Source organism: Pezoporus wallicus, unplaced genomic scaffold (assembly GCF_028554395.1).
Source record: "Pezoporus wallicus isolate ANWC-B61680 ecotype Strahan unplaced genomic scaffold, APGP_CSIRO_Pwel_v1 contig_7265, whole genome shotgun sequence".
In the NCBI taxonomy this organism is placed as follows: Eukaryota; Metazoa; Chordata; class Aves; order Psittaciformes; family Psittacidae; genus Pezoporus; species Pezoporus wallicus.
The window spans coordinates 547,231-561,029 of NW_026635568.1; the positions used below are offsets into that span (position 1 = coordinate 547,231).

General features: G+C 63.8%; 3 protein-coding genes across 3 annotated transcripts; 2 read left to right on the forward strand and 1 right to left on the reverse strand.

Moving 5' to 3' along the window:
- The first annotated feature begins 672 nt into the window (after window positions 1-672).
- DNAJC5G (DnaJ heat shock protein family (Hsp40) member C5 gamma) lies at window positions 673-2,666 on the forward strand. The gene is made up of 4 exons (XM_057396833.1): window positions 673-838; window positions 966-1,179; window positions 1,277-1,430; window positions 1,987-2,666. Exons 1-4 carry the CDS (start codon window positions 726-728, stop codon window positions 2,061-2,063), a joined length of 558 nt encoding a protein of 185 aa, XP_057252816.1. The 5' UTR covers window positions 673-725; the 3' UTR covers window positions 2,064-2,666.
- A 979-nt stretch (window positions 2,667-3,645) lies between these two features.
- On the forward strand, window positions 3,646-8,099 carry TRIM54 (tripartite motif containing 54). The gene is made up of 10 exons (XM_057396783.1): window positions 3,646-3,901; window positions 4,210-4,382; window positions 4,768-4,939; window positions 5,023-5,118; window positions 5,210-5,443; window positions 5,733-5,755; window positions 5,935-6,059; window positions 6,368-6,469; window positions 6,722-6,861; window positions 8,019-8,099. The coding sequence occupies exons 1-10, from the start codon at window positions 3,734-3,736 to the stop codon at window positions 8,097-8,099; spliced, it is 1,314 nt and encodes a 437-aa protein (XP_057252766.1). The 5' UTR covers window positions 3,646-3,733.
- A 2,832-nt stretch (window positions 8,100-10,931) lies between these two features.
- On the reverse strand, window positions 10,932-11,755 carry UCN (urocortin). Its single transcript, XM_057396779.1, has 2 exons — window positions 11,701-11,755; window positions 10,932-11,448 (listed from the first exon to the last, which is right to left on the reverse strand). Exon 2 carries the CDS (start codon window positions 11,428-11,430, stop codon window positions 11,140-11,142), a length of 291 nt encoding a protein of 96 aa, XP_057252762.1. The 5' UTR covers window positions 11,431-11,448; window positions 11,701-11,755; the 3' UTR covers window positions 10,932-11,139.
- Between the last annotated feature and the right edge of the window lie 2,044 nt (window positions 11,756-13,799).

Sequence of the window (13,799 nt, forward strand, 5' to 3'; positions counted from 1 at the left end):
ATGGGGACAGGGTGGGTGGGGGTTGCTACCACGTGTGGTGCGTCACCATGAGCAGGGCTGCATGCCAAGGGTGTCACTGTGTGTAGGTGTGATGGTGGTGTTGTCTCGGGGGGGGGGGGGGGGGTATGTTGGGGGTGTTTTAGTGCAGGGGTGTGTGTGATTGGGATGTCATTGTGTAGGGCTGTGTGAGAGGGGTATCGGGGGGGTGTGAGTGGGGTCATGTGAAGGGGGTGTCACTATGTGCAGGGGGTGTGTTTGATAGAGGACTTACTGTATATGAAGGGGGGGTGTGTGTGTGATGGGGGTGTCACCGTGTGGGGGCTGTAGGTTAGGGTGGTGGGGGTGTGTGTGGGTAATGGGGGTGTCACCGTGTGGGGGCTGTAGGTTAGGGTGGTGGGGGGTGTGTGGGTGATGGGGGTGTCAGCGTGTACAGGGGATGTGTGAGGGGGTGTTACCGTGTGAGGGGGGGCTCAGTGGGGGTGTCACCGTGTCTGACGGTACGTGGGTACCAACGGCTCTCACCGTCTGTCTGCCGAGGTCCGCCCAGTGCCCCGCGGGGAGGCCGGGGGCGGGTCCGGTACCGGGGCAGCGCCTGCGCAGAGCGGGGCGGTCGTGGGCGGAAGCGGCGGCGGTTGGGGGCAGGCCCGGGCCGGGCCGGGCGGTTAAGTGCGTCCGTCGCCTCCGTGCCCTCTGTCCTTCCGGCCCCGCCGCGGGGCGCGGAAGCCATGGCGGAGCCCGGGCGGCCGCAGCGGAAGCTGTCCCGCGTCGGGGAGAGCCTCTACCGCGTCCTGGGCCTGCAGAAGGGCAGCTCCCCCGAGGAGATTAAGAAGGCCTACCGGTACGGCGGGGGGAGCGGCTGCGGCCGAGCGGTGCGGGGACCCGGGCGGAGGGGGGGCCCGTCCCGGTGATGGGAGAGGGGGTGTCGGGCTCCGGGGCCCGTCCCAACCGTAACTCCCCCCCGGCAGGAGGCTGGCGCTCAAGTACCACCCAGACAAAAACCCCGATGACCCGGCGGCGGCCGAGCGTTTCAAGGAGATCAACAGCGCTCACGCCACGCTGAGCGACGAGGACAAGCGCCGCCTCTACGACCAGTACGGCTCCCTGGGGCTCTACGTGGCCGAGCAGTTCGGCGACGATGCTGTCAAGCACTACTTCCTCATGTCCAAGTGGTGGTTCCAGGTGAGCTGAGCCCAGCGTGTCCTGGGCTGCCCCCATGGGGCTTGACTGCCGGTGTGGCTCTGGTGGTCTCATGGGGCTGCCATCCCTTCCTCTGCAGGCTCTGGCTCTGTGCTGCGGTGCTCTCACTTGCTGCTGCTGCTGCTGCTGCTGCTTCTTCTGCTGCGGGACGTGCAGCCCGCCGAAGGAAGATGAGTCCTACAAGTACGTCGACCCCAAGGACCTGGAGGCGCAGATGCATGCAGAGGACAGGGGTGAGTTGGGCTGTTTGTGTCTGTTGCAAGCCCCACCTGGCTTTGTCTTGTGCAGGACTCCGGGGGAGCTCCCCCCACTTCATCTCATGTGGGGACATTGCTCTTGAGGCTCAGATGTAGCTGCAGCTCGTGTGTAACAGCTAGCCCTTGGTGTTTCTTGTCTGGATCCTGACTGGTGATGGTGATAGAGGGAACCACTGCACAGGTTATGGCGTGCCTTGTCCTCCCTCAGTTGCCCCTGGGCCAGGACCCCATTAAACCTCTGCACTGTTTGTGGCTGAGAGACACTTGGGCCTGAGGCATGGAGCGTGAGGAGCAGCCATACTGCATGCTGGTTTCCTTCCCTGAGCACTGGCCACATTACTGTCTGTGAGGACTGCCACTGGGGAACTTGTGCTGTTTTCTGTGGGGTGGGAGCACTGCCACAGTGGGGCTGGAGGTTTGGGAGTCTTGGTCTATGGGAGCCTTCATGGGGGTGTTGGGACATCACAGATACCTGCTCAGCACCACCATGGGATGGGACTGAGTCACTGATCGGGCCACTCTTCTTTTCCAGCTTCACAGATACCTGTTGTGATGCAACCCCCACCTGCCAGTGTGGAGCCCTTGCCAGCTGTCAGCACCAGTGCCTGAGGCTGCCCTCGGTTCTGCTGGCTCCCCAGGACTCTGGGAGGAGTTCCTCCTTTGGGACTGTCACTTTCCAGGACCACTGTCATGCCACCTGGCATGGCTCTCCAGCCTTAGGGTGGTTAGAATCTCAGGTTAATTTGGCCAGCATCAATGCAGAGGCTCTTCTGCCCCTGCTCAAGCTCCAGGGTGATGCCCCTGTCTCCCAGCACTGGTGGTGGAGGTGGCCTGGAGCCCACTCTGCTGCACTCGATCCCCAGTGCCTCACCTGCTGCTGGCCCAAGCAGCTGTGAGTGGAGACTTCTCCAGGTCAGGCTCCACAGCCGGGCACGTCTGAGACCGTTAGCACTGTAACTTCTGGGGCTGGGCTGAGCCCCCCACCTGCCCTCACAGGGACCCTCCTGATGGGTGCTGGGTGCCAAACGCTGCTCATGGGGTTAGGGTGCTGCCTTCTGTGCCCCCTTCCTCTGCCCTGCCACAGCCCCGGGGCACTGGCTGCACCCCATGCTCACTGCTGCTGGCAGGCTCCCTGCAGGGCTGGGCCCCGTTCAGGCACTTTCCTTGGGTTTGTATAGGTTTTATGCACCATTAAAGGATGACAGGAGGGGAGTGTGTTTCTGGGTAGTCTGTTTCATCAGGGGCTGCCTGAATGCTCTGCAGCAGAATGTGCCTCTGCCTGGCCCTGTATTGATTGGGATGGGGTTATGGCTGTGGGTCCCACAGGAGTGAGGGGCTGAGCAGCGGGGGGAGTGGGCAGGTCATGTCCCAAGAGCAGCTTGAGGGGGTGCTTTCTCACAGGGGTGGACATCATTCTCTTTTCTGTCACCTTTCTGGGACAGCTGTGTCCCCCAGCAAGTGCTGGCCCTGTGGGGGCTGTGCTTCCCCCCTTCTCACTGCTGTGGGGCATGGGGTGGCAGGAGCCTGGCCGGTCACCCTTGTCCCACACTGGGGCATGTGTGCGGACTGTCCCTGCTCATGCAGTCCCTGGCTGCCTGCGTCCTAGTGGGAGATAGCTGCTCCGAGCAGGACTGCTTGGTTCCTGCCCTGCTCTCCTGAGAGCTGTGTCTGTGGGCGAGGGATGGACTGTCCCATCCCAGGGGGAGAGGGGCAAGGGGACACAGCCTCTGCCCGCAACTGCATGGGCTCTGTCTCACCCCCTAAATATAGCTGGAGTGTCAGGGCGAGTGCCGGGACCGGGCTGTTCCTGGCACCAGCTCTTCCAGGCGCCCGGCCATGCTGTTGGTGGTGGCGCTGGCACTGGATGGAGCCGTGGGGTTTTGGGGACCGGAACCCCAGCCTCCTCCTAGCCCCGCCTGAGCTGCCAGTCCGCAGAGCCAGCTGGTCCCGGTGGGATCAGCCAGTACCCGGGATCAGCCGTTGACCGCTGTAAGCCGGTCCCGGTGGGGGGGTCAGCTGGTGCCCGGGGTGAGCCGGGCCGGGGGCGCCGGTGGGGGCCTGCCGCGGCGCCGTGACTCAGTGTCACCCGATGCCGCCGACAGCTGCCGCGGCCCCGGCGGGGCTGGGAGGCTAAAATTAGCGCTGGGCTTAGCGGGGCCGGGGCTGGGGCTGGGGTTGGGGCAGAGGCAGAGCAGACAGCGGGCGAACGAGGCCGGAGCCGGAGCCGGAGTGGGACAGTGGTCGGCAGAACAGGATCGGGCCGGGCAGGGACCGCGGCGATGAACTTCGCGGTGGGGCTGAAGCCGCTGCTGGCGGAGGCGCGGAACATGGAGAGCCTGGAGAAGCAGCTTATCTGTCCCATCTGCCTGGAGATGTTCACCAAGCCCGTGGTGATCCTGCCCTGCCAGCACAACCTCTGCCGCAAGTGCGCCAACGACGTCTTCCAGGTGCGGTGGGGCCGGAAACCGGGGGGAGAAGGGGATGATCGATCCGACCCCGGTACCGGGACGAGCCCCCGCGAGAACTGGTGGGGGGCGGCCAGATAGCGTGGGTGCGCGGGGGCCGTGTCTGTGCCCGTGCCCGTGCCCGTGTCCTTGCTCGTGTTTGTGTCCGTGCCCGCGGGGATGCGGCACCCACTGCCAGGGGGGAGGCGGCAGTCCTGCTGGCTCCCACAACCAGCGGCAAAGCGGGGGGGGGTATTGGCAGCCGGGGGCTACGGGAGATTCGTGGCCAACCCCTGCTATGCCCTCCCCAGGCCTCTAACCCACTGTGGCAGTCGCGGGGCTCCAGCGCGGTGCCGTCGGGCGGCCGGTTCCGATGCCCGTCGTGCCGCCACGAGGTGGTGCTGGACCGGCACGGGGTGTACGGGCTGCAGCGGAACCTGCTGGTGGAGAACATCATCGACATCTACAAGCAGGAGTCGGCCAGGTGCGAGGAGCCCGCGGGGCACCCCCCAGGGGAGAGAGTCCCGTGCGTGAAGGGGAGCCCAGGGGGGCTGCGGGCAAAAGGCTGGGGGTGGGAGTACGTCTGGAGTGTGGGAGTGACAGGGCCCACGGTTGTCTGGGGTGTCTCTGGGGCCGGGATGTCCCCAGGGGCTGGAGGTGTCCTCGGAGCTAAGGTGTCCTACGGCTGGGAGTGCCTCGAGGGCCAGGGATGTCTTGGTACTGGAGGTGTCCCTGAGGCTGAAGGTGTCTCTGGATATGGAAATGTCCCTGGAGTTGGGGTGTCCCCAAGGGCTGTGATGTTCCTGGGGATGGAGGTGTCCCTGGGGCTGGGGCTTACCATGGGCGCTGGTGCCTGTTCCCCACCACAGGCCCCTCCATGCCAAGGCCGAGCAGCACCTCATGTGTGAGGAGCATGAGGACGAGCGGATCAACGTCTACTGCCTGCGCTGTGAGGCGCCGACCTGCTCCCTCTGCAAGGTTTTCGGGGCACACAAGGACTGTGAGGTCGCACCGCTGCCTGCTGTCTACCAGCGCCAGAAGGTGAGTGGCCCTGGTGGCCCACAGGGGACTGGGGGACCCTAACCCAGTCAGCTGGTCCTCATACCCATCCCATACCTTCCCAGAGCGAGCTCAGCGATGGCATTGCCATGCTAGTGGCGGGGAATGACCGCATTCAGGCCATCATCACACAGATGGAGGAGATCTGCCACACCATTGAGGTGAGACAGGACAGGGGGTGTCCCTGGGTGCCACGTTGCTGGTGGGGACATGGCAGGGCCAGCGCAGGCCCTAAGCTCTACAGTCCTGCAGGAGAATGGCCGGCGGCAGAAGCAGCACCTGGGGCTGCGCTTTGACTCACTGTACAGCATCCTGGAGGAGCGGAAGAAGGAGCTGCTGCAGAGCATTGCGCGGGAGCAGGAGACGAAGGTGCAGCTTGTGCGGGGCCTCATCCGCCAGTATGGCGACCACCTGGAGGCCTCCTCCAAGCTGGTGGAGTCAGCCATCCAGGCCATGGAGGAGCCCCAGATGGCTGTGTACCTGCAGGTCTGTGTGGACATGGTCTGTGGAGTGCAGGGGTCAGGAACCTCCGAGGGGGCTAAAGCTGCTCCCAGGCTGTGCTGGGGAACTGGGCAGGGGCAGGTCCCTCCCGGGGGTCTGGGACTGCCCCATGGCTAGGGGGTACTTGGGTCAATCTGAAGGATCGGGGGCTACCCCTGGGATGTGCTGGGGGGGGGGGGGGGGGGGGGGGGCGGCTGTGGCATCTGGCTCCTGGAGTCCCCAGTCCCATTGTTTCAGGGAGACACTGACCACCTCCCCCCCTTTTCCTCCACAGCACTCCAAGGAGCTCCTGAAAAAGTGAGTGGGGCCAGGAGGCATGGGGTTGGGGGCAGTGGCAAGGTGGGGGGCACAGGGCTGGGGTCACAGGGGCAGCATGGGGGCTTGGCTATGGCTGGCCCTGCTGGGCCATGGTTGGGGGCACAGCACCCCTTGTGTCTTGGACCCCGGCAGCTTCCGGGGATCTTCCTGCCCTGCAGGATCACAGACATGTCCAAGGTGTCGATGAGCAGCCGCCCAGAGCCCGGCTATGAGAACATGGATCACTTCTCCATCAATGTGGACTATGTGGCGGAGATGCTGAGGACCATCGAGTTCCAGACAGGTGCTGGTGCTTGGACAAGCACTGCCATGTTGGGGGGGACATGGGACTGCCCAGGGCAAGCAGTGCTTGGATGGGCAGAACCCTCCACTGCCTCATGTTCTATGTGGGGCTGCATCCCCTCTTGCACAGGAATGGGGCATGGGGCCCCTCTGCATTGCCAAGGGACCCTTCCTGGCTCATGGGCTGCTGTGTCCCACACCAGGGCAAGGCTCCTGCTCTGGGCTGGTCCCATCCCTCTTGGAGTGTCTCCAGGCTGCCCACACCATAGGGAGGGGGGGACCCGGCTGACCTGTCCCCTTGTGCTGCAGAGCCGCTGGGCGAGGATGAGGTGGATGCGCTTGGAGATGGCAGTGAGGCTGCGGCAGATGAGGACCGGCTGGAGAGCCTGGAGGCACCTGATGCTGCAGAAGGTGAGTCCCTGCTGTGCTGTGCCATGCTGTGCCATGCTGTGCCTGGCTGCTGTGCTTGGTCCCAGGGCTGCAGGGGCAGTCGGGGCAGCAAGGCCCAGGGGCTGGGACTGCCATGCCCATGGAGGGAGGGACGGACATACCCAGTGTCCTGCCCAGTGCTGTGTCTGTGCCATGGCCTGTGTGCAGCTGTGCAGGTCCTTCAGTGTGACGGGGCCCCTGTTTCCAGTCTTGTCACCTACTTTCCTTCTGCAGATGTGGCGCCAAGGCAGAAGCCGGTGAGCTCCCCCCATGGTGAGACCCTCACTGGGACTGAGGTGGGGGGGACACACGGGGCCAGGTCATGGGGTGCCCTGGGGCAGAGGAGGCACCTCAGGGGGGACAGAAGAGGATGGGTATGCAGATGGAGGAGTTCATACTTCAGGGCTTCCCAGGGTGCCTATCTCCTTGCCTGTAGGGGCTAGAATGGGCGTCCCTGGGTCCCCACCATTGTGGGTCTGAGGCTGGTTTCCTGCACAGGTCAGCACTGAACCATGGAGCAGCATTGGCATCACCAGCTCACCCCTGCCCCTCCAGCTCTGCTGCTGCAATTCCCAAACACTGGAGCTGCCCCTCTACAACATTAAACGCGTGAGGACTTCATCTGTGGTGTTGTGTGTGGCCAGGGTGGGCACCAGGGCTGCCCCCAGTGTGGTTCCACACCAGCTCCATGGGCTCCAGCCTGGGCGCAGCCCCTGCCCCACTGAGTTGTGCCCCAGCTCCACCACCCAGCTCTGTCCTAGGACCACACAAGAGGGTCTGTGTCCCCAGGGAGCCCCAGCACGGCTCAGCTCCGGCATCCCAGGAGTGGATTGCAGCCAGGAGCTTCTCATCTCCAACCTTGTGCATGGGGCTCTGCCCCCCTGCCTACAGCCTGCAGCTGGGGGTGAGAAACTGCATCACCCTTGAGCTCTGCAGCCCCCCCACTGGACACCATCTGGGCAGCACTGTCCCCTGGGTGCACCAAGCAAACAGTGCTGGGATGAGCTGGCTGAGTACACAGCCGGGAGCACCACGATCAGTGCCGGGGCCTGTGCCCCCAGCTCCGCCGGCTGGGCACCCAGGGAGGGCCATGGTAGCGCTGGCTGCATCACCCGCCTTGTCCTGCACAGCCATAGCGTCACAGCTGATGCACCTGATGATGCATATGGTGAGGGGCTCCTCGAGGGGCTGAGGATGGGGCTGGGCAGGTCCTCCGAAACCGGGCCACCATGGAAGTGTCCCCTGCTGCCACCCCCCTGCCCCTGCCAGGGGGCTCCAAGGACTGGCAGCTGAGACCCCAGTACCCAGCAAGCACAGGGGCCACCAAGCTGGCCAGCAACTGGGGCACAGGACACTGCAGGATGGGCCCATGGAAGCAGAAGTGAAATGTTGGCACGTGGCAGGTCCCAGTGACCTCGGGGCTGGGATGGAAACTGGGGAGCCCAGGGTTGTCCTGGCAGCAGAGAAGGTCCTAATGTCTGGGTTGTGCCAGCAGGACCCTCCCCCTGTTGCCAGCGGGTTCCTGTCCTAGTCTGGATCCACGGGAGCAAACAGGGAGACATTCAGCTGGGCTGGGGATACAGCAGGGCAGGAGCTGGTTGTGCAGCCGTAGGAGAGGAAACCCCTGAGCTGCCTCCTGGGTGTGGGGAGCTGGAGCCATACCCCCATCAGGCACAGGGACAGCATAGGAGATGGTGACACAAGCTGGGATAGAAGAAATTCCCATTGGATACCAGGAAAAACTCCTCTCAAGAGCAGAGCAATCCTTAGAAACGGGCTGGGGCATCCAGAGCAGCTTCAGCCACCCCCAGTGTGAACCCTGCTTGGGCAGGGAGGTGGGCAAGAGGGAGCAGTGCTGGAGCTGAGCCCACCACGGGCCAAGGCACCACATGTCCCCACAGACCATGTCCCAGCACAGCTCCCTCCTCACGGTCCATGATGAATTTGCTTCCACTGTGGATTCCAGCTGCAGGGCTGCTGGGGGCTCTGCCTGCCCAGGGCAGGACTTTGCACTTAAGAAGTCCCTGATGGCCCCTTCCTTGAGCCCAGCTTGGTCCCAGCTCTACCCTCAGGTACTGTTACCTGCAAACCCTGAGCAAACAGGGAACCCGGCGTGGTGCCCTGTGGCACTCAATGGCCCTGAGCAAGCAGCTCTGAGCTGTTTGCCCACCCACCAGCCCCGTGTCCCAGGGCAGGCACACAGGTTCAGCTCTGGGCTATGGGATGTCTCCATTCTCCTGCATCCCCAAGCATGTAGCTTGTGGCTGGGTGGTCAAACCTGTGGACCAGTGTGGCTGCTCCTGGCCACTGCCTGCTCCTGCGCACTATAGATAGGTGCCCCAGGTGGGCTCACATGGTCCCTGGGGACTGAGGTGAGGCTGGCTGGCTTCTCCATCACTGGGACCCTTTGGGGATGTGATATTTTCCTTTCTCCACCTCAGGAATGTCCCCATCACCTTCCAGAGATGGCCAAGAGGGGCTCACAAGGACCTTGGCAGATCCTGGGCAGCCCTGGGTGCCACTGCTGGGGTTTGGGGTATCTCAGGAGAGCCCCAGCCTGGTTCTCCTCTATTCTGGGCACTTTTCTTCCTTAAGCCCTGTCTCCAGCTATCTGTCACCTGCTTTTGCCAGCCCCAGCCTGGCTCTTGGGCAGTCCTTCACTGCCCCGGGATAGTGGAGGTGGTGGATGCTCTCCTTGACCTTGCACCCCCCTGGCTCAGAAGATGTGCCCTCTGGAATCCAGGGAAGGGGCACAGCAACGCTGAAGGGACTCGGGCAGCTGTTGCATGGGGAGGAGCTGGGACCCCTCCATCTGCAGCAGCGAAGGCTCAGGGGGCATGGAATCCATGTGTATAGTGATGGGAGGCAGGGAAGATGGAGTCAGACCCTTCCCACTGCTGCCCAGTGACAGAAACATGGACAGGGAGCACAAACTGGACCACAGGAGATTCCACCAAAAGTTTTGTCCAAAGCTTTTGGTTTTGTTGTTTCTCTCTCAAAAAAAACTTTTTTTTCCTTTTTTTTTTTTTTTGCCATGAGGCTGATCAAACAGGTTGTCTGGAACAAGCTGCTCAGAGAAGCTGTGAAGCCTCACTGGGGGGCAAAGGGCCTCTGGAGCTGCTTCAGCCCTACCCTGTGCTCAGGCTGGGTCAGCTGGAGTGTGTTGTCCAGGTCCATGTCCAGGCCAATACTGAGTATCTTCAAGGAAGGAGATGATCTGAGGAACCTGCTCCAGTCCAGGACAGTCTTTCTTGCCAGTACCCCCTTCCAGTTCCGCATTCCTCGCATCCAGATGGAATTTCCTCTTTCAAAGCCCGAATGGACACGACATTGAGCAACTGGCTTTGGCTGCCCTTGCCCTTGGTGGGTGGTTGGAGTGGGAGATTCTCTAGGCCCCTTCCAGCCTCAGCCACGCTCGCACCCCATGACCACTCTTTAGCTTGTTCTCAATGGATTTCCTTAGCTCCTTCATCCTTCAGAGCTACCTCTGTCCAGACCCCACCACCCAGGTCACATAAATAGTCTTGCTTAAAGTCCAAGGCTGCATGCTGCTGCCTGTGTTCCTGCCTGCCCTGGTGCCCTGGGTGCTGATCTCCACTGCTTTATGGCTGCCACTATCACATCCACAAGCAGGTCTTCCTATGCACCCTCCTGAAACCTCCTTTACTGCTCCAGTCCTGCTGTGCTGCCCTTCCTGCAGGTAGCAGGGAGCTTATCACAAAATCATCAAATCAGAGAATGGTTTGGGTTGAAGGAACTTCTAAAGATGATCTAGTCCAACCTCCCCCCATCATGAGCAGGGACATCTTCAATGAGAGCAGGTTGCCCCTGTGAGGAGCAAGGCCACCCATGAGGTGGCCAGACCTCTCCAACTGTGTCAAGAAAGCTTCATCCATGTCCTCCTCTTGCTCAGGCGTCTGAAACATGTCCTGCCCACAGTGTCCTTCCACCGATCCTCACCCCCCAAGAGCCTTTGTGGGTCTCCCCAGCTCCATGAGCCATCCCACACTGTGGAAGTGCTCTGGCAGTGGCTGCAGGGGGTTGCCACACACAGAGCTCTGGCTGCCCCAGCTTGCACCCCCAGCTGCCTTGCCTCCATGTGAGGAGTGCAGCACCCCTTTGCTCTGCTCACTGATGGTGAAGCACCCACTGCGCCCACCTCTCTGTGTCCTTCCCACTGCACCCACAGCTCCTTGCCTCAACGACTGGGGGTTCCTGCCCCCAAGGGGATGTCCCCGTGGCCCAGGGACATGCCGTGTTCCCAGTGTTCTGTGCAGCCCACCCAGCTCTGCTCCACCTAACTTCCAGCCCCTCTGAGCCCGGCCCCCGTTCCCGGCGAGTTCACCGCACATTTCCAGTAAGCCCCTATCCCCGGCCCCGCACTCACTCACGCCTCGGGTTTCCACCACGTTTTATTACAAAATCGGTGCGGGCCGTCCCGGGGCCGGTACCGCGGCCACTTGCCCCGGTGCCGAGGACGAGGCTGGTGCAGCAGGCGCAGCCTGGTGCCGGTCCCGGTGCCAGTGCTGGTGCCGGTCCCAGTCCCAGTGAGTTTTCCCGTGAGGCGCTGAGTGGCCCATGGCGGGGAGGCTGAGGCGGTGGCCGGAACCCGGAGCAGCTCCGGTGGGATCCCGGGGGGTCCCGGTACGTGCTCAGCGCCCCACGGCTTCGAGGATGAGGCGGTTGCTGTCGGCTTGGGCGCGCTGGCTCTGGGCGCGGGCGAGCAGCAGGAGATGCCGCAGGAGGTGGAAGGTGAGGTCGATGGAGAGCGGCGGCTCGTCCCGCCTCGCCCTCCACGGCTCCGGGGCTGACGGCACCATGGGCGGCCAGAGTGGGCGGCCCCGAGCCTCGAACGCGGCCGCCGGGACGGAGCCGTCGGGGCGGGCTGCGGCTGGTGGCGGGCGGACGAGCAACAGCAGGAGGGTGAGCAGCGCCCGCCGCATCTTCGGCTCCGTCCACACCTGCGGGATCGGAGTCTCAGTGTAACTGGGAGCGACCGGGGGCACCGGGGCGGCTCCAGGGACCCGGGGATCCGAGGGGAGTAATGTACCCGGCTGCGAGAGGGTACCGGTCCCACCGCGGAGCCGTCCCGAAGGCGGTGCCCCTTTCCCCTGCCTCCCGCACCATCCCATACGCGTTGTGCCCTCCCCGGTCCTCTGCACCGGCGCTGCCCTCGTCCAGTGCGCCGACCCGTACCCTTCACGGGCCCGTACCCTGCGCGCGGTCCCTGTGCCCTGCCGGTGCGGTGCCGGTGGAGTGGAGTGCGATCCGTCCCGTGGGAGATGAGCCGGCGGCGCGGCCGGTGCTTATATAGGACCGGGAGCTCGGGCTGACGTCATCGCCGGGCACGCATTAGACCGGCGGGGGGCGGGGGGTGAGGGGCACCGGGGGGGTGGCGGGGAGCGGGGTGCCCGACAGCGGCAGCGAGCGCCGGGGAGGAGGGACAGGGGCTGCGGGACGGGGAGGAGGTGGAGGGGTGGGGCCGGGCGGCCTCCCCAGTCTCGGGGGCCGCGACCCTAGTCCCGTTCTGGAGCCCACCCAGAGGGGCGCAGAGGAGCCGGTGCTGGTGCCGCAGGTGCCCTGGCCCGGGAGCCGCAGAGAGTGTTGGTTCTCGGTCCTCCGGCTCCTTTTCCCGCCGCTGTCTCTCCCTCCCTCACCTGCTCTCCCGTCCCCGGTGCTCGCGGTGCCGCTGTCCGTGGTGCTGAAGTGCCGGGACGCGCCGGGAGACAGTGGGCCGGGGCCCCATGGGACGGGCAGGGCTCTGGGGCCGATAAGCCGGGCCGGGCCTTGGAGCGGATGACCCGCGGCATGGGACCCTCAGGGCGAGCCAGACCAGGCTGCGACGTCCTGGGCAGGCACAGGGTGCGACGGCGGGACCGGCTGTAGGAGGGGGTGTGGGTGACGAGGACCCGGCCACCAGCGCCCACGGCACCAAACGGGCACGGGTGGGGCATCCATCCCGGCAGTGTCGGGACCGGTGCTGCAGACATCTCGAGCGCAGCAAGGCACCACCGGCCAAATCCTGTGACTCATAGAGCGAAGGCATCGGAGCAGGCAGCGCTGTGCTGCATGCAGGATGTTCCAGCGCGGGGCACCGGCCGCCGCTGCCAAACAGTGAGGTAGCTGCCGGTGCACCACACTGTTGCCGGCAGACCCCCTGGCAGCACTGCGGCCCTGCCTGGCAGACAGATGCATCTGCCTGCAGGTCGAGGGTACCAAGCTGCCACCCAGACCGGTGCAAAACTGCTCCTGGAGTGCACTCTTTCCACAGTGCCAGTGTTGGGCAGAACCTCAAGACAGAGGATCAGACCTGATTGAACAGTGCAGGATCAGTGCATCCCGCACTGAGCAGCAAAGAGGTGGTGGGGCACAGCCCTGCCCTCAGCAAGGTAGCACACGGTGCCATGCACTTGTGACACAGATCTGGTGTGAAGGCTGGCATCCGGCACCACCTCCCTGTGGCTCCAGGGCAGAGCCCTCAGCAGGGGCTGCCCTCAACCCCTGAGCCCTGGCAGCCCCTGTACCATGGCATGGCTGCTTCTGAGGACAAGGGCTTGGCTTGTGCCATGCCCACAGTTCACTCACTGCTAACACACCAGGGCTGTGAGAGGCTCAGCACATCGGGGCTGCAGACTCCTGCCATATGCAACCTCTGACCAGGAGCACCCACTTCATAGGCTGGGGGAAAGCTGGGCCAAGCCCTGCAGCCCCGGTGCTGTCTCTGTACAGCCCCAGCTCTGCAGCCAAGTTCTGATGCATCCTTGGGGTGCTGAGGGCTGGGCAGGCTCTGGAGCTCCATCTCTGGCAGCGTGCACCAGATCCTGTGCAGGTTTCAGCTCCTCTGTGCTTGGGGTTGTGGCAGGTTGGCCAAGGGGGTCAGGGTTCAGGCCCCTGAGTGAGGCTTAACCATTGTGGTTCCACCAGCTCTGCTCTGGAGACCCTGGTCAGGATGTGCCAGGCAGGGCACCTCGTGAGCCAGGTCGTGTCCGCTCACTACATATGTGGGATGAATCCAGATGTGCATCTCCACAGGCAGCAATGCAGGCAGGCAGTGGTGGCATGGGACTCCTCACAGGCAGGACAGGTAGGCTGGTCTTGGACAAGGCATAGGTATATGTGGCCCAGTCTCAGCCCTAGCTCCAGCCCTTGCCCAGACCCTTCCTGTATCCTCCCTGCTATCCACAGCCTTGCATGGAGCATGCCAGGAGCCCCTGGAGGATTCTGCGCCCAGAACTTGTGCCCCTAGGTGCAGCTCACCCTGTCCCACTGCCCAGCAGTGGAGGCATCATCACATCCTCCAAACAGCTGTAGC

What these genes read in the sequence shown, in the direction of transcription:
- DNAJC5G (XM_057396833.1), top strand. Translation starts at nt 726, where the DNA reads ATGGCGGAGCCCGGGCGGCCGCAGCGGAAGCTGTCCCGCGTCGGGGAG. An exon ending in GAGATTAAGAAGGCCTACCG is followed by an intron (nt 839 to 965) that starts GTACGGCGGGGG and finishes CCCCCCCGGCAG; the next exon opens with GAGGCTGGCGCTCAAGTACC. An exon ending in GATGCATGCAGAGGACAGGG is followed by an intron (nt 1,431 to 1,986) that starts GTGAGTTGGGCT and finishes CTTCTTTTCCAG; the next exon opens with CTTCACAGATACCTGTTGTG.
- TRIM54 (XM_057396783.1), top strand. Translation starts at nt 3,734, where the DNA reads ATGAACTTCGCGGTGGGGCTGAAGCCGCTGCTGGCGGAGGCGCGGAAC. An exon ending in GCGCCAACGACGTCTTCCAG is followed by an intron (nt 3,902 to 4,209) that starts GTGCGGTGGGGC and finishes TGCCCTCCCCAG; the next exon opens with GCCTCTAACCCACTGTGGCA. An exon ending in GACCATCGAGTTCCAGACAG is followed by an intron (nt 6,060 to 6,367) that starts GTGCTGGTGCTT and finishes CTTGTGCTGCAG; the next exon opens with AGCCGCTGGGCGAGGATGAG.
- UCN (XM_057396779.1), bottom strand. Translation starts at nt 11,430, where the DNA reads ATGCGGCGGGCGCTGCTCACCCTCCTGCTGTTGCTCGTCCGCCCGCCA.